The sequence below is a fragment of the Amia ocellicauda genome, chromosome 13 (genome assembly GCF_036373705.1).
Source record: "Amia ocellicauda isolate fAmiCal2 chromosome 13, fAmiCal2.hap1, whole genome shotgun sequence".
In the NCBI taxonomy this organism is placed as follows: domain Eukaryota; kingdom Metazoa; phylum Chordata; class Actinopteri; order Amiiformes; family Amiidae; genus Amia; species Amia ocellicauda.
This window is the reverse complement of record NC_089862.1, coordinates 16,640,066-16,660,344: the sequence shown is the minus strand read 5'-3', so window position 1 is coordinate 16,660,344 and position 20,279 is coordinate 16,640,066. Positions and strand designations below refer to the sequence as shown.

At 36.3% G+C, this 20,279-nt stretch overlaps 1 protein-coding gene across 1 annotated transcript; it reads right to left on the bottom strand.

Annotated features, from left to right (window-relative positions):
* Positions 1 to 7,420: 7,420 nt before the first annotated feature.
* Positions 7,421 to 9,488, bottom strand: nkx3-2 (NK3 homeobox 2). The gene is made up of 2 exons (XM_066720015.1): positions 8,847 to 9,488; positions 7,421 to 8,365 (listed from the first exon to the last, which is right to left on the bottom strand). The coding sequence occupies exons 1-2, from the start codon at positions 9,244 to 9,246 to the stop codon at positions 7,959 to 7,961; spliced, it is 807 nt and encodes a 268-aa protein (XP_066576112.1). The 5' UTR covers positions 9,247 to 9,488; the 3' UTR covers positions 7,421 to 7,958.
* Positions 9,489 to 20,279: the final 10,791 nt, after the last annotated feature.

Below are 20,279 nucleotides of genomic sequence, written 5' to 3'. Positions count from 1 at the left end.
CATTTTTAAATGCTACAATTAAGTAACTATTGTATTAATTTATTATTTGAACATGCAACTTATATTATTTAAATGGTAACGTAAAAGGCACAAATAGCCGACAAATCTAATTGCATAGGACTTTTTAGAGGTTTGATGGTGTTGAAGCACATGGGGCCGGATTAAAATAAAATGTTGACCCACCCGCTAATAGAAAACTACAGATCTGTACTCAGTTGCAGCTTCATTTTTAGTAAGATGCCACTTTCTTCTAATCAGAAATGTAACGGCTATGATGTACAGGTTTGTGGTTTGCTATTAGCGAGTGGGTCAAAGTTTTTATTTAATCCGGCCCATGATGTAGATGCAATCGTTAATAATTATAAAATAATGATCCTAAACACCAGGAAAGCTAGTTTCTAGTTAAAGATAGCCCATCAGTTTTCTACCTGTTCAGCTTTAGGATAAATATGAATAATGTCTTGTCTCACTGCGGAAGCAGCTCATGGAATAAATGACTGGTTAGCATCAAACGGGCACATTTAAGAAATTAAAAAGTAAAAAGTGTTTAAAATATAGATCAAATCAAAGTTATAGAATCAATTAAAAAAGTAATATTGGGAAGGTATTTGACTTTAAATGTATTACAGAAGAAAATGTAATTCATGTAAAAAGCCACTGGTTTAACAGGCTTAATTTGGACTTCCAATTTATCGCGGTTGCTGTGTAGTCTACTGCAGCATTTAAATAATTTAATTATTTAATTATTCATCTCAATGAATTAATTCATATTCATCTTCACCCAGAGTTGCGATTCAACTTTACGTATGTGAATTGATGGAGGGTTTCATTTATTAATTTTAATAATAATAATAATGATAATAATACTGATGATGATAAAAGTAATAATGTATAATATATAATTTGATACTGACCACAAAATGCAGTCTAAGTGGAATCACTGCAGTGTGCGTGTTTGCTGCTTGGGCACAGTCGTGTGTACTATAGAGAGAAAGTGGACACATGGCGAGAGAAATATCCTTACTTCAGCTGTCACTATTTTGTTGTCAAAACAAATCTTATTACATGTCCTTAGCCACTGATATCCGAGTGCTGAGGCCACTGTGGACTATTGTATGTTGGCGCACAGTCCTGCAGGTGTTTCCACTAATGCAGTGAAACGTCATGAAGGAAGACCGGCTGCCCGTCCCTTTGGCCAGGGAGTTACCGAAGTAACTGGCTGATTGAGGTGAGTGGCCCTTCCCCAGCTCCAATGCGCTTACACAATAGTAGCCAGGAGTTTCAGCAACCAAAACGCATCGCTACTGAACAGTTTGGATAATTGGTCATTTGTGTATGACTGTAAAAGGACAACATTGGAAAAAAATAAATGAATAAGGTAGTCTATGGTTGGGTTAAATTGGGTTAAATTTACTATATATATATATATATATAGTAAACCTTTCATTGTCATTATCTGGAAAACATTGCTTTTGACGGTTAAATGTGTTGGTGTAAGATAAACCCAATGTCTTTGTTTTTTTTTCATAATATGATATAGAGTCTCACCTATTTGTTGAATATTTGTCTTTCTTGAAATTGTGTTTTCATCAGTTGATTTTCAATCATTAAAAATAATAACTATGGGCACATACATTTAAAAGTAAATTTACAGTACATAACCGATAGTGCAGCACAGTCCCTGTTCAATTAGGTCTAAATTATGGTTCGTCGGTATAGTTTTGTTGCTTTCGGTAATGATAGTGCTAGTAGGCCAAATAATATACCGATATAGCCGTTATTGTAGAAGCAGCAGTAGGCCTAGAAGTATTGTATCGATTAATGAGGACGTATTAAGGCATACAACAGATCTATGGGCTCATAACTTTGATTATTATTATTATTATTATTATTATTATTATTATTATTATTATTATTATTACTACTACTACTACTACTACTACTGTTAGTAGTAGTAAATAATATAGCTAAGGCGACTTATATGGTTTAACAAACACTAACATACCATCTTCCACATATATTTCACATATGCAGCTTTACAAGGGTTATAACATCACCATTTTAACAAAAAAAAAAACACAATGCATCACATCAGAATGTCTGCAAACGTAATTTCAACAAACGTGTCAGATTGTTTAATGGGACCTTTTCCATTTAAGAAACAAATCAATGTGATCTCACAGTAAATACATTAGTTCCTACAATACTTCATGATTATAAAATGCACGATTTGATGGACTGAACCCCCTTGATCACTGGAGTAACGGAAACAGCGTGGATTGAAATAAAAGGCTGCTGTGATCATTAGGAGGGAATCTGAAAGCATAGCAGCAGTATATGTATGTGCTCGTTGGCACACAGTTCTTGACAGAGATTTGATTAATAGTATGTTGCTCCTACAAGACCCATATGTCCTCAACACCTCCTGTCTAATATGATTTTTAATTGGCGACTACAATATTTTCAAGCACGATTTGCTTTCTGGAAACATTAAAATTGCATCAGTTTTAACTTATAAAAAGCTGGTAGCTGTTAATACATACTAAATCTGAAATCTCAGCAGTAATTAGTGTCCATACCGAAGGTTTTCTATAAATGTCATGCTTAAGAATTCAAAAAACAGATGTAGTAGTAGTAGTAGTAGTAGTAGTAGTAGTAATACTATTATTATTATTATTATTATTATTATTATTATTATAATAATAATAATAATAATAATAATATTCATATTAATAATAATAAAAGATCATTAATGTCATGTCATATTAGCCTATGTGTTTTCTTTTGTTGTTTTCAGTTGTTTCACGAATCTTGGAACGACTCTACAAAGGTCGGCCTGGGATGTAACCGAGTCATAACAACCAACAGGGTGTAGAAACATCACAACATATTTCAGAACATAATTCTGCTTCGTATTTGTTATTTTTTTAATATCACAATGGGGTTTGTTGTCTATACAGCTGAAGAGGGTTTCTGTATGTACTCGTCAATGATCAAAAGATGCAGCAACAGACAAAGCTAAACATGTTGCTATATCAGATAGCTCTATGCAGACATGATATGACATGGACAATTCGTGACAAAGGATGTGGGGTGGACCGCTGGTGCGTCTTGGTGGTATTACATGACAAATCACGTACATTCAATGTGAACCCATTTGTGTACAGCAGATTAAAATAAAGGAACCGATGCATTTATTATGCTAAAGACCCTCTCGTAAATATTTCCCTTATGAATTCGTGCCATGGCTAATCTCCAAAGTGAAATTAGATTTTTATAAGGGTAGGGAAATCAATATTCGAATTACTGAACTGGTGCCATCAATATTTTAAATGTAATAATAAAGTAACCCACAGAAAATAAAATGTAAAATGCGATCTGTTCCCAAACGTCCAGTGTAATACACTTACAGCTCAGTAATTATCATCATCATTTTCATACTCATAATTGGACTGTCTTTGATTTGTATATTAAGTTATATTAAGGGCATTTGCCTTTATAAAATATTAATCCTAATAAATCCAGTAGAAGCTTAAACCTTTTGGAAAAATAATGATTAGCGTTGCATTTTCTAGTTTATAGATGTTAGTTTAGCGTTTAATTCATGATTACCCGTTTAACATAAAATGTTAATTGCATGGTCTTTTCTATTTCAATGTAATCATAGACAGCATACCTTGGCTTTTTCTGTCGTATATATCGTATCCTCACATCCATATTGCAGTTCTTATGTTAATACGATGTTCAAACGGGGATTAACCAAACTGTGTGGAAACCACCCCACAACTAACAGCCCAAGGTTTTTGTTAATATGTCAGTGTCAATAAATATAATTTTAGGAAAGCATGTTGTTTTGGGATTTTAATACCAAACGTATGTCATCGCTTCTTGGATATGCTACCGCCTTGTATTATTTTCAACATTTGAGACATTCTAATACATAATCTAAATTAACATTGCCTTCATCATGGTTGTAATCTAATCACATATTGTGTAAAACGAAATATGTACAGTACACAGTACAGTGTTTTTTTTCTGAATTTTATAAAATTATGTATCTGTTCATTTCAGTTTGATCAACAAATTGTGCATATTGTTAAAGACGCACACCCTCAAAACGAATATGTTGAAGTTCTATACAATCAATATGTTACCAATAGGCTATTGACACATTTTGTGCAGCTGTTTGTGTGCTCTGTGTAGGATGTATCCTAAATAGTCCATCACAGTGCTTGTATTTATCGTAATATTACAATACAGTGCCAGTGTTGTGTACACAAATGTACACAACATGTTATCCATAATCACACTCAGTCATTTGTAAAAAAAAAAAAACATGAAACCCAACAACATTGACTTGTTTTTAACATAGGTGTTCTAAGTGTATTTAATTAAATTGAGGTCTTATTAACTCAGGGCTTACGACATAGCAAGACCCTTGTTGGCTGAATATATTCTTTATGTGCTTGAAAGTTTGCATTTTTCATTGTGCCAAAGGGATAGGCCTGCTACAATATTTAAATACACACACACGTAGGCCTGTATTTCGCTATAAAGCTCTTTCATAAATGAAGAGTTAATCGTATATTCCACATAAAATGCCCAATTAGGCCGATATATTTAATATCTTGCATTTCAAAATTGAGAAAATGACAGATTATTTAAAAAAGAATCGTGATTTCTTAAGACCTAGCATCTTAATTTCTGTTTCCTATGCGCATGTACGAAAGTGGTATTGCTTACCTTTCACTGCACAAATAGTATGTGACAGAAGTGCACAATCCTTGAGCCTGAGTTCATTTAGTTTCGCTGACCTTCGCCTCGTTATTTCCAACAAGGATCGAATACATTACGCACTCATCAGTTATACATTTCACACAGTGTCTGAGGCTATTGGTTCATTGCATTTAAAAGTTTTGTTCGCACTGAAACTGTATTTTTGGAAAAACCTTCTATAGCTTTATATCTTTCGGAATGCTGTAATTTTGACAGGATAGTTCTTATGTCCTTCCTTTTCACTGTACTATTTTAGGAAAGTTAATATAACCATAATTTTAGCTATACAGAATTGCATTGATTATGAATTGATAAAAACGCTCCTATGACAACTAATAAACAAATGTATGTTACAATCTAAAATAATACGTTATTTTACCAAATCAATACCAGCAGATATTCGTAATTGCAATATACTATGATCACTATTGCTTTCTCTCTACATAATCAAATCTACCACAAGGTTCTGTGATTGTATTCTGCTATTGCAAGTTGCATCAAAGTTTTTGATTTGGGGCCAGATGTTGTTTTCTTCTCATCACTACAACCGCTGTTAATGCGTGTTTCTAGTTTGCTATCAGCCGGTTTGTCAGGATTTTAATTTAGGCCGAGACTGAAACCTAAACGACTGTTCGTCTGTTTTGTATTTTACGTTAGTCCATGATTGAAGTTAGCAAGTCATGTGTGAGAGCACAGTGCAGTGATTCAGCCGGGGAGCCAAGTTTCTTTATTTACCCGGGCTTAACACTTTCCATGACACGCAGCCTTAAGCATACTCGGAGTGATGTTGAATATTTCATATGCAAAATTATAGTAATGATGATGTTTAACCTGTAAGATAAGATAATCAGGTCTACACCATGTAAATAATGCTGAAAGATTGTTTAAATGGCCCAAGCTCCGCCCCCCTCCCCATACCAACGCAACCAGCGTTAAAAAAAAAAACGTAATTATTGATCAGATTTTTGTATATTATTGTGTTGAATAATATTAAGACGGTTTTAAACGGCTTCCACGTCACTATGAAAATAGTTAACAAGCGACAGAGGACTTCTGTTTATAATTTACCATCCCTGAACTCTGTGAACACTTTAATCTGGTGACAGAACTGTATCTAAATAACCCATGTTATAACCACACATACATGTCAAAGCAGTTTATCCGTTTTGTTGTCTTAAATTGCAAAAACACATCTGATCGGGTGACAAGTGATATAGAAGTAAGTTGTGACTAATGTCCGACCAAAGATGTTAACTTTAAATCAGAATGCATGCCTTTCCAAAGGAACAGTGCTATTTACCAGGCCGAAGGAGTGGGGAAGTTTCAAACAAATCAGCTTGAAGTATACCAGATACATTAGCCTAGTTTGAAGAAGAATACGAGGTACCAGGCACAATAGGCCAGTCACAAGCCCTAGGCAAACCAGGACACTGGATTCATGCCCTGGGAGACACGGACGATGTTTTATATTCTTATTTTGTCAAGTTCAGCTTGTTTACATAAGTGTTTATCCCTTCATTCAGATGATTTGCAATAATGTATAAATGAATCCTTAGTAATGGCCTTAAGTTTCTATTCCCCTAAGGTATTGTGTAGTTCATCACTTAAGGGAATAGTTGCATGTCTTTGTAACGTAGCAATTGTACAAATACTAATGTAGCATACAAAATGACACTAACAACTCATAAAATGTGTTTGTCTCATGTGGCGATCATGGTTTTACAGAGTGAGCATACCAGTGATATTCTCAGCTCTATAGGCTGAGGCTAGTGCTGATTTCCTAGACCCACCGGCCCCTGCTGCCCTCTCTCAACCAGGGTTATAGTTATTATTATTTTTTATATACAGTATTAACAAACGCTAAAATAAAATTATAATAAAAAGTTACCTGTAACCTCATCAATAAATACAACCGACAACATTTCTGATCTCCTTAGTAGTCGGGAAATGGCGGGCATAGACAGAAATAGGTTTTTATCCACAATAATTCGGAATGCGTGCTGTGTAGGCTATTTAAAATAGCATTGTTAAGTTTATATGTATTTAATCAATTACATTTTAATAACTGTTGAGTCACTTACTGTTTAGATCTCATTTTTTCATTTATAATACATTATTTTATAAAGCGACATTATTCCTTTACCCTCCAACAATAAAACATGCGTATTTAGGAATACAACATGATGACAATAATGACGATTATTTTTATACATGTAATAAGAGAGGGATACATTCCCTAAAATCCTATTCAACGGATATGCCAGGACGTTGTCACTCTTGAGACACTTTCATATCAATGTGTTTGTCTTTAGTAATTTGTACAAAAGTCCATACTCTAGTTAACATAAAGAGGTACTACCAACTGATTTCTAAATACATTATTTCTGTTTTCCATAAGGATATAAAAACAGCATCACAGACACAGACTAATGCAATAATGGCACGTTAATTCGTGTGTGTGCATGTATGTATCTATGTGTACAGCCCACATATATGCGTGTGCTTGCGTCTACAAGTACAAGACGTATACTATTACATAATACAAATTCGTAGATGATCAAATAAATATAAATGGCAGTTTTAATGAAGTTTGTACACGATTTCATGTTTTAATAATTTGCAAAGAACAAATAGCGAGCAACGGTTAGAAAATAGATACATTTTAATTGGGATGCTCTCTTCTCAGTTCCCACCACAATCGTAGGCCTCAAGTCAGTTAGGATGCTCAACAATTACACACACTTCCCAAGACATAGCAGACAGAAACACTACCTCTACGTGTGGGGGAGGAAAAAAAGTGCTGGAAAGTCTTACCCTATAATCTCAGTAAAGTAAAGCAGTAACAGCTCGAGTATTTGAGAACCACTGACAGCGCAGTCCTTTCTGACGACACGTTTCGCCGCGACATAGTGAGAAAACGTGGGTGCATTCAGCCACCGCGGCCTATTTTGAGCAATAGTCCAGTTGAGTTTGCACAACTTGTGTGTGCAACCGAGAAGGAAGTCCTTAGTATGTTTCAGTCAATACTATAAATAGCCACAACATGGATACCATGAAACAGTCTACACTGGGCGGTTCAGTTTAAAACCCCAATACAATAGCTGTCTTTATATGAACGGAAAATAAATACTTTTCAGTTCCTGTCCTCTGTTTTTGGTTGTCGGTGCTCCGAGCCGAGATGCTCACTGGTTCGCCGCGCAGGCCGACAGCGTCCAGGCGGGCAGGCAGTACGCGTACGGGTAGTAGTAGGAGGGCTGCAGCGACAGCAGCGGGGGCCGCAGCAGCTCCCCGGGGCCGTACTGTCTCTGGTCGTCCCGCACCAGCACCTTCACGGCCACTTTCTTGGCCGCCGGGGCCGACGCCAGCAGGTCGGCGGCCATCTGGCGGCGCTTGGTCTTGTAGCGGCGGTTCTGGAACCAGATCTTGACCTGCGTCTCGGTGAGCTTCAGCGAGGCCGCCAGCTCGGCGCGCTCGGGGCCGGACAGGTAGCGCTGGTGGCCGAAGCGCCGCTCGAGCTCGAAGACCTGCGCGTGCGAGAAGGCGGCCCGCGAGCGCTTCTTCCTCTGCGCGGGGGGCTGCGCGCGCGCACCTGCGGGGACAAGCGGGGACACAAAATCAGGCGGGGGGGGGGGTCTGACTCGCACCCTTTCCTCTCTCTGCACATCACAGTGCGCCCACCCCCCACCCTCGAAGTGCGGTCGGCGACTATACCAACTGGGAAGCGTGTGCCAGTGCATGGCGAGGTCAGGGCAAGTGTTTACCACATCGTCTTAAATTGCCTCAGGGATGTGTGGGCTTTTGCATTTTGGCATTTTAATGTTTTGTTTTGCTTCTTTGGCCCAGTCTGGTCCTGTGTGACATTGCATGCATTAGTCAAACCCACTGCACGTCACCTAGATGAGTGAGGCGCACTCCCCAGCGATGCGGCTGAAGATGACAATTCGGGCACATTTTAAACTAGGATCACTTAGTTATTCATATGAATGGCCTCCTGTCGTTTGTACACTTTCTCATGCTCTTATGAAAAGTTATAGCACTGGGCGTAAACATAATTGGACCCCCAAACTTACCCGAGGCGTCTGCGGACATTTCACAGTCACTGAGACCCGCTGCGTTTTCAATGGCTGTGGACTCCGGGTCTGTTTCGTCCTGCAAGCTCCCTGCCAGTAACTCCGGGCTGCCAGGGTCCGTGTCCTTCTCCGGCTTGCAAACGGGAAGGGCCTTGCTGTCATTCTCCTCACTGAGACCCGAATCCGAGTCGTAACTCTTTTGGTCGCTGGCCAAGCAAGCCTCCCCTTCACTTTTGCAAGGAGACGAGCAATCTCCAGATGCGTTCTCCACATCCCCGAATATTTTCCAACAGGTTGTCTGGGGAAAGCAGACGTCCAGCTCTGGCACATGTCTGCTTTCGTCTTTTTTGTTTAAAATGGCTTGGATGGAGAAAGGCGTTAAGGTGTTGCGAACGGCCATTTTCACGCAATCGCCCTTCTTTAAAAGTGCAAGATTGGAAATCAATACGGCTATATATCCCCGTTCTTTATGGACTGGTAGATCCACTTCTCTTCCTGGACTGGTTAAGTGATCTCATTGCTCCCCGCATGCGTTTTCGCTCAAAATGGGATCCTCACGTTGTTTTCTTGTGCTGGATTCTCCACATCTGGCAACTCTCTCACTGTCCCAAGTCTGTCTCCCTTTCCTCTCCTTTTTCAGCCAGTTCTGGTATCATTTCTTACCTGTGACTGACAGCAATCCCTCAGCCTCTCCTATTGGACAAAGCAAAAGGAATGGGACATCCTGATTGGCCATCCCTAATGGTAATAGCAGGCCGGGGTACTTAATACTCCCTGGAAAGTGTTAACCCTTTAGTCACTGAGCCAAGCACAGGCAATTTGTAGGGAATACCAACAACATCAGTATCTAGGACAACTGATTGTGAAGAGATAGCATTTTAATAAAAGCTGATGTCTGCTGAAGCTACGGTTATATTTTCTGCACAGGAATGGGACCTTGGTTTGGTAAATTCACTCGATAAAGAGTTTACAAACACAATTTAAAATGCAGCCCATATTCTTAACCACAATTGCCCACCACCTCCTTTTCAGGTAAATATACCGACTATAAATGGCATTATTAGAGTCTTGTTAGACTTTGATATCCTTGTATATAACGACATATATATGTATTTTTGTGTGCAGAATGTAGAAACATCAATCATAAAAAAAATAGTGATGTGCAGAAGAATATAAACCATGTGGTGAAAAACAGTTTCCCTTATGCATTCTAAATACCTCTTAGCGCAAAAATAAATACATGATGATGATGATGCACAAAAAATACAGACTTTACTCTTAAATGCATCGCTGAGGGTTGAGGGACTAAATGGTAGTTAATGAGTGACTTTTAATTTTCGTCTGTGTGTATCTATCATCAATAATATCTATATATACTTTTATACTTTATAATGTATATATAATTATATAATTATAATATTATATATTATTACATTATAATGATATAGTGTATCATAATATTTGTTAACCTATAAGAAGACATTTGTCTTTGTTAAAATATTCTGCTATACCACTACTCCTATACCTCCACAATACTAATCATTATTATTATTATTATTATTATTATTATTATTATTATTATTATTATTATTATTATTTAAAGTAGTAGTAGTATAGCCTATAAACTGCTAATTAAACCTAAAATCAGCATTTCATGACCGAAAAAGAATATATGGTACACGTAATGGCGAATCGTAAAGGCCGTATTTAAGATTTTGTCTGTTTGTGTGCTTTATATAAGTCTGTAGCTGGTTCTTACCTATGAACCCCAGAGCTTTGCCATCATGAATGAGCACTATCGTTTTGATGATGTCTATGTAGATGTATGCGATGTCAAAATACATTTCAAAACGAGCCCTTTTTTAAACCAAACTTGAGGGTTACATTTAGACTCGACCTTAGTGATGGACTGTAGAAGGACTTTTGTGCCGAGAAGGAACTAAGTGACCTATCTCACATACATAGCCTAATTCAGAAAAAACTAAAAAGTGTGAAATATGTATAAACAATGCACAGTGTACTCCTGTTAACCCCTTTTCATACAATTTTACATTAATGCATGAATGTATCACACTCTCGCACTTGCAGTGAAGAATATTATTACAATGAAGTATGACTATGAAACAGCATCCCATATCAGACATGTTTACAATGTTTTATTCAGTTAAATACAAGTGATTAGTAGCCTAATAATAATCGTCGTCGTCGTATGGTCAATGGCATTTCCTAAACTTTAACTGTGAAACTATTAATTCCTTTCAACCCTACCGAAAACCATGTGAAACAACTTGATAAAAAGGGGCATTATTTTACTTCTAAAGATGCTTTAAATATATTTTAAATACATTTATTTTCACCTAGACTATATTTCTTCCTGTTTGTTTTTAGTTTTTTTTTAAACAATACATTACTTAAATATTATTGTAAATTGTAAATGTGAGGACAGCCGTTATTATATTAAACACCATTACAGTATTAAACAGTATTAAAAAACAGCGCAAATCTTTTCAGATACACCTCCAGTTGTTTTTTTCCCCGAGTCTTGTTTGCTCAGGTGTGCTGGCCTACCATTTTTGTACTATTCCTCCTCATAAATTACATTATATATATATATATATATATATATATATATATATATATATATATATATATATATATATGGCTGTTTTTGTATATTCGTAAAGCATTATAAAAATATAATTTGTTGCCACCAGCAGTCTCGATCCCAGTTAAACAGACTTGTTCCTTGATTAATTAAACCCACAATAAAAATAAAATAAAAATACAATTCCACAATATCCATGCTTGTAAACAAACGAAATGGGTGGTCTGATTTAAATTCAACACTTGAAAGACATCCATTATAACAAAACCACTCGCAATTGAGTGTATTAAATATTGCACTATTAATTTTATTTTTAATATATAATTTTCCTTTGAGGTGAAAGATGGTGAATTACAGCAACAGAAAACTTTGAATTCTTTGAACCATTTGTAGCCTAATTAATTACCATATAACTTACCATTTATGTCTATACCAATTGGAATACAGTAGTTTCGATTGTATTACATTATTATTATTACTATTATTATTATACATAAGTACTTCAGAGACATAAACATTTTTCGCTCTCAAAGGAAAATAAATACATTTCTATAATATTATAATATGAAACTCGTTTAACGCTACTTTAAAAACGCCATGATGAGCATACTCACCTTCTTGTTGTTGTTCTTCTTCTTCTTCTTCCTATTATTATTATTATTATTATTATTATTATTATTATTATTATTATTATTATTAATAATAATAATAATAATAGATAATAATAACATGAATAATAAATAAATAAAACAAATTCACAATATGTTAACAGTACGGTTCATCATTATGAATTATTATGTACAACGATACATTGTTAATAAAAAGACTAGTTGTATTTGCCAACAAGTCATAATTAGAAGACCGTATAGACACTCTTAATATTGGACATGTTTTAGAAATGTATCATTCTGGGACATGACATGTTCTATTGCTATTGGACGACATTGATATATATTCCTTTTTGTCGAGTTTTTTTTTCTCCCATTAATGTTGAAACGTTTTAGATAGTTTTATATATAGAGAGAGATTGAAATCCATATTTTTCGAAAACCGAGATGCTTTAATTTAATCAAATAGGATCTCCGAAAGTACATCCCGTAAAAATGAAATTCAACACATAAATAAAGCACGGTGGGGTTTATTACATAAAATACATTCACATTTTTCAAAAGGTTTGCTGAATTCATGTCTTTGCACACACACTTAGTGTACATATTACACATACCATATTTCCTACATACAAAAAATAAATATCGCACTTACATTATTTGTATCGCTACAGAATACCACACTTTCAGATTCTGACACTTTACCTGTGGCACTATACGTATATGGAGTTTGTGCCATCTAGTGGCTTCATTAAAAACATGAAACACAAGAAAGGTCAGTTCCTTCTCTAAAATTCAGGACAAACTAAAATTAGTGCACACATTCATTACACTTACATTAGTAATAAACTTGTACAGTTAAACACATACAATAATTAAACATCAACATATTGTACAGCATATGTGTATTTAGGTTACACATTGGAGTAACTCAGTGTACTTAATTTAAACCTTTTATTTTAATTTGTAAGTTTTCTCAAGTTTCATAATTTCACTACATTTTAAGATCCATTTGTCTATTATTAAAAAGCCCCATTAAGCATAAATAACAAAAACAGATAAAACATACAAAACACAGTCGAAAAGCTTAATATCATGTAACACTAAAAGAAAGTTACTCAAGTAATAATTTCATTTGGGAGCTGCAATAACAACCACTTTTTAGTATTTGTGACTAAACTGAGTAAACTGCACAGTAATGAAATATTACTTTGGTATATGACATAAACTCCCAGCAATTTTATCAACAATAATCTTCCCACACATCCTATCAGCTTTCTGAGAATATATTGCCATTTTATGTGCAACAGATCAACACAAACACACAAACAAAACAAATGGTTTGTACTTGGGATTAGTGGATAGTTCAAATTTTGATTTCAACCCAACCCTAGATACTTGCATTGTTAATGTGTTTGAATGTTTATGGAAGTTCTTGTCAAAATGGACATTTGTTCATTTGAACTTTCTGTGAAGAGCTGTCCAAGGTCCTGCACTCTTTCCATAAACAAGCATGGTGATAGGATGATAAAAGAAAGATAAACAAATATGTTGTAGTCATAAACAAACAAACAAACAGACACTAATTTATTTATTTGCAAGATATTGCTAGACCATTGTTTCCAACTCTGAAAAAAACCTGCATGCATTTACCTTTAAGAAAAAAACAGCCTAATTATTTGAAAATTCCCTGCATTTTAAACCTCAACTCTGCCCTAAGATTATAGCCACATTAGTTAGCCTAATTCGTCTTTTGTAACTGTTATTCTACCAGAAGGTTAACATACAAAGGAATGGTTACAGATTAAATAAACCCATTTTCCTATCTTGCTCTTTTGTTGCTTGTAACTGATCAATGCTACAATCTTCTCTCTTTCCAGGACAGCAATAACCTTTTAATTATGTGACCACAAATCAATACAGTATTAAAAATTAAATCTTACTAATGCATCACATAATTCTGTTACTACTTCCATTTATTTAAAATTGACATTTGTTTTCTTAGCCAAGCATCGTCATTATTTCAATAACAATGAAAAAATAAAAAAAGGTTGCTTATTCAAGTTCATTACCACCCATATTATTTTATTAAAGTACATTCCTGCTACCTGCATGGAGTACATTGCACTTGACAACATTTAAATTAATTGGCCAGGTGTGTGCCTAGTCCTACATAAAATGTAAGTATTTTAGTAATTCCATTGTTGCTGCAAAACTGTTTGCTATTGTGATCTATGACAGTATCCCAAAGACACCCACACTGATGTAATATATGTCTGTCTCTCCTTGCATTTTAAAATACATGCAAGAAACTATATGTTTTGCTAAACCTGTCTCAAAAGAAACTCAGATTTATATTTTGCATAATCCCATCAAATACATTTCACTGTGCTAAATTTGATTAGACTTGTTAAATGAATAAGAAAAAAAAGTGACGATAAACCAATGGCAAACATAAAGTTAACTGGGGTTGAATTTGCCTAAATCTGGATTAAAAATGCATAAATGAAACAGCTACAGCTTGAGTTTCTCTCCATGCAAGTAAAACAATAAAGAAAGCACCAATAAAGTTGGACTAATTTGACAGAATGACTCAAGGGAAATGGGAAATCTGGGAAAGGGAAATATGTCCTATTGGAGGATCATAAATGATGTAGTAACTCTATTGCATGCCATTATTAGGGAGATTTCTCTGAAGTTTAGTTATTTTTCAACTAAAAGCTGTAGGCCTTTGTGTATTGATATTATTCTCACTCCATTTGAAATGTTTTCATTTATCTGTGAGCTGTCATTTATCAGGGGCTCTCAAAACCATTTAAAAAAAAAATTCAGATGGTGCTCTACAGAAGTAATGCTTGTGCATCTCCAAAGGGTATTTGTTCTCTTGTCAAAGATTCACAAAGGTTTTTTAACCTCAGCTATCTGGAGGATCTCATCCAGAACACTTTCTGCGCTGTTATGTTTTGATAAGTGTAGAGTAATGACTAATAGGAAATAAGTGCTTGTAAAGTGGCAAGAAATGTAAGCAATGTAACAATAGCTTGGTATCCCTGCCTGTGACAATGGGAATGGTGAGTGATATAGCTGTGCAGTAAGACCATGAATTAAGAACAAGAGAATAAAAGTACTAATAAAGATGAAGAATTTATAGTTATTTTCCCCTATTCTGTCTTGGCACTATTCTATTGGTTCTGCTAACTTACATGGATAAACAAAGACATTTATATCAATGCTGAACGTGGACTAGTCTCAGCTGCAAAACATTATGCAGTTAAACTACTTTTACAATAACTTTGATTGACTGTAGACTAAGAAAACATACTCGATCCACTGAGGATAATAATTCTGACAAGAAAGTGAAGAGCTGTATTTTGTCTTTATTCCAATGGGTTTATTAAAGATTTTTCAGCTTAGTTTGGTGGGAAAGTACTCCTGATGTGTGAAGAAAGATCTTAATATGCTCTCTGTTCTAATAAGAGCTATTGCCAAATCTCATTTAAACAAAGAAAAACTATATATATATATATATATATATATATATATATATATATATATATATATTACCAAGTGCTATTTAGAAATATGCTCCAGAGAATTTCTCAAATATAAAAACCTGAAAATACCTCAAAATAAGCTTCATGTAGAAATGTATTTTGTTCAAAGCTGGACTTCAGCAGGCTTTTAGATACATAAGCACCAACTCAAGAAACTCTGTACTCTCGGAAGACAAATTATCATTGTACGCAACACATGCTAAATGGAACAATCCTTTAGAGAAGCACTATACTGTAAATTGAACCATGGGAAAGTTAAAAAAGAAAAAAGAAAAAGGGTTGACTGCACTTGGAAGGTATTCAAAACAACGTGATGCAGGTTACATTAACAGCACTAATTTAAGAGAGCTGTACAGTTTTGAAAAGGAAACGGTTACAGTCCAATTAATATGTGAAGATTCTGGGAAGGTGATTTATTGTTAATTTCAGAAAGCAATCATCATGATAAATGTGTTCAGATGTGCCTTGGCATGCATCAAACTTAGGCTCTGTGCACTGCAATACCTTCAAAGGCAAGGCGCTGAAGTATTTTCCAAACACTCACTGTTGAACCCCTCACCTGTTACTGGTTTGCCCACTTGTTTTAAAATGATGAAAACATGTTTTTGTAAATCACTTTTTATCAATGAGAATACCCGAGTATTTGCCGAAAAATTAAAAGAAGGTAACTTTAAAGTAAATTGGTAGACTGCACATCAAATATTGTATTGCTTGGTTTTAAAATCTCATGAATGTGTTAGTTTTGTAATGCAATTATAGATAAAGGGTGTTGAGTTGGGCATATTTAGTTTATAAGAATAACATATACAAAAGGATCTAAGCAAGATATTCAGCTGTACATAGTAACCTTGCAAACCTCAAGGTTTTCAGTACATAGTAAAAAAATTAAGAACTGCGCCTGTAGTACACGTTCTGGCAATCAGCTATTCTGAAGAGGGAAGTGCTGAGTGATTAGCTGGAAGTTATTGACAGCATTTTGAGTGACAAATAATTGGACAGTAATCATCACAATCTCACCTGTGTGAATTTCCAACATGAAGTCAGAGCTCTAGTAAATTGGAATAACGGCATGCCAAAGAAAACTGAGCAGGAAGTACAGCTGCCCTTGCAGAAAAGTAAACCAAATTCCTTTACTTTTCAGCAGTAGATTTTAGGCTTCTCCCTAGACTCAGATAGACTGCTTAAGAGAATAGTTTAAAAACTGTACTAAGGCATTACATTTTTAAAACTTTCTCGAGTGCTTGTACCCCCTTACTGCACTGGGGACTTCATTCTGTCGATGATTAGTGGCTACAGGAAAGCCCAGTCTGTTATAATTGTGCTGCATTTTGTCATCTTCATCTGAGCATATCACTCCGATCTTCCAGGCAACAGTTATATCTAAGGTTTGGTCATAATTTGTACTTAAAAAAAAAAAAGAATACAAATATGATGGTTATGAAATAAAAAGGGTTTTTCATCTGGTTAGGTTTTAAAACTGTAACCACAGGGGATATAATAATAATAATAATAATAATAATAATAATAATAATAATAATAATAATAATATAAACATAGCTCAGATCGGCTGCTTTTAATGCCTTAAAGGAATGCTGTAATAATTTTCAGAGAAACAACGAAAATATATATTTTAAAAAAAGTGTTAGACTAATATTTGGATGAAAGTCCTTTACCAGGAAATACTTGTGGAAAAGGCCTTAAAGAATTAGAGTTAGTTATACGATCCTGTTCTCCACAGGAATTCTCTCAAAAAGACTCCAGTTCTACAATAAAGTGATTCAGAGTTTTCACGTCTAAATCTGGAGGTTCATCAGAATTTCTACTCGGACACTGACAAATAATGGATACCAACGTCATCATCTGTCATTAAGAATCAGGACTGCCCTTCACTTTCCCAATGTAAACACTGATGTATAAAAGCAGATCATTTATAGCAGGAAGTAATTACATTGTATTTAGTAACATACACAGTACTGTGCAAAAGTTTTAGGCAGGTGTGAAAAAATGCTGTTAAGTAAAAATGCTTTCAAAAATAGACATGTTAATAGATTATATTTATCAATTAACTAAATGCAAAGTGAGTTAACAGAAGAAAAATCTACATCAAATCTGTATTTGGTATGACCACCCTTTGCCTTCAAAACAGCATCAATTCTTCTAGGTACACTTGCACACGGTTTTTGAAGGAACTCGGCAGGTAGGTCGGCCCAAACATCTCGGAGAACTAACCACAGTCCTTCTGTGGATTTAGGCAGCCTCAGTTGCTTCTCTCTCATCATGGAATCCCAGACAGACTCGATGATGTTGAGATCAGGGCTCTGTGGGGGCCATACCATCACTTCCAGGACTCCTTGTTCTTCTTTACGCTGAAGATAGTTCTTAATGACTTCCGCTGTATGTTTGGGGTTGTTGTCATGCTGCAGAATAAATGTGGGGCCAATCAGATGCCTTCCTGATGGTATTGCATGATGGATAAGTATCTGCCTGTACTTCTCAGCAATGAGGAGACCATTAAGGTAAGCTTGTAAGGAACCTCCACCATGCTTCACTGTTGCCTGCAGACACTCATTCGTGTACCGCTCTCCAGCCCTTCGGCCAACAAACTGCCTTCTGCTACAGCCGAATATTTCACATTTTGACTCATCAGTCCAGAGCACCTGCTGCCATTTTTCTGCACCCAGTTCCTGTGTTTTTGTGCATAGTTGAGTCGCTTGGCCTTGTGCCACGTCGGAGGTATGGCTTTTTGTCTGCAAGTCTTCCATGAAGGCCACTTCTGACCAGACTTCTCCGGACAGTAGATGTGTGTAACAGGATCCCACTGTTTTCTGCCAATTCTGAGCTGATGGCACTGCTGGACATCTTCTGATTGCGAAGGGAAGTAAGCATGATGTGTCTTTCATCTGCTGCAGTAAGTTTCCTTGGCCAACCACGGTGTCTACGGTCCTCAACGTTGCCCGTTTCTTTGTGCTTCTTCAAAAGAGCTTGGACAGCACATCTGGACACCCCTGTCTGCCTTGAAATGTCTGCCTGGGAGAGACCTTGCTGATGCAGTAGAACTACCTTGTGTCTTGTTGCTGCGCTCAGTCTTGCCATGGTGTCTGACTTTTGACAGTAAGCTGTCTTCAGCAGCCTCACCTTGTTAGCTGAGTTTGGCTGTTCCTCACCCAGTTTTATTCCTCCTATACAGCTGTTTCTCTTTCAGTTAATGATTGTGTTTCAACCTACATATTGAATTGATGATCATTAGCACCTGTTTGATATAATTGTTTAATCATACACCTGACTATATGCCTACAAAATCCCTGACTGTGCAAGTGTACCTAGAATAATTGATGCTGTTTTGAAGGCACAGGGTGGTCACAGCAAATATGGATTTGATAAAATTTTCTTCTGTTCACTAACTTTGCATTTAGTTAATTGATAAATATTATCTATTAACATGTCTATTTTTGAAAGAATTCTTACTTTACAGCATTCTTTCACACCTGCCTAAAGCTTTTGCACAGTACTGTATGTACAACTAAGCACATCACACAACCTATATATGCTATAATATAATATGGGAATTAGATTACCATTGATATATATATATATATATATATATATATATACACACACACACCATAACCATAATCAGCCATAACATTATGACCACCTGCCTAATATTGTGTAGGTCCCTCTTTTGCCGCCAAAACAGCCTTGACCCGTCGAGGCATGGACTCCACTAGACCTCTGAAGGTGTGCTGTGGTATCTGGCACCAAGACGTTAGCAGCAGATCCTTTAAGTCCTGTAAGTTGCGAGGTGGGGCCTCCATGGATCAGACTTGTTTGTCCAGCACATCCCACAGATGCTGATTGGATTGTGATCTGGAGAATTTGGAGGCCAAGTCAACACCTTGAACTCGTGATTCATCAGACCAGGCCACCTTCTTCCATTGCTCCGTGGTCCAGTTCTGATGCTCACGTGCACATTATAGGCGTTTTCGGCAGTGGACAGGGGTCAGCATGGGCACCCTGACTGGTCTGCGGCTACGCAGCCCCATACGCAATAAACTGCGATGCACTGTGTGTTCTGACACCTTTCTATCAGAACCAGCATTCACTTTTTCAGCAATTTGAGCTACAGTAGCTCGTCTGTTGGATCGGACCACACGGGCCAGCCTTTGCTCCCCACGTGCATCAATGAGCCTTGGCCGCCCATGACCCTGTGGCCGGTTCACCGCTTTTCCTTCCTTGGACACTTTTGATAGGTACTGACCACTGCAGACCGGGAACACCCCACAAGAGCTGCAGTTTTGGAGATGCTCTGACCCAGTCATCTAGCATCACAATTTGGCCCTTGTCAAAGTCGCTCAGATCCTTACGCTTGCCCATTTTTCCTGCTTCTAACACATCAACTTTGAGGACAAAATGTTCACTTGCTGCCTAATATATCCCACCTACTGACAGGTGCCATGATAACGAGATTATCAGTGTTATTCACTTCACCTGTCAGTGGTCATAATGCTATGGCAGATCGGTGTATATACATGCATACAAACACACAATATATGAATGCAAGAACAATTCTGTGTCATGCGAGTTCCATTAGCTACATTTTCTGTCATGATTTTTAAATAACCCTCCAGCTTTCATTAACATACTGGACAGTTATATTAGTTAAAAA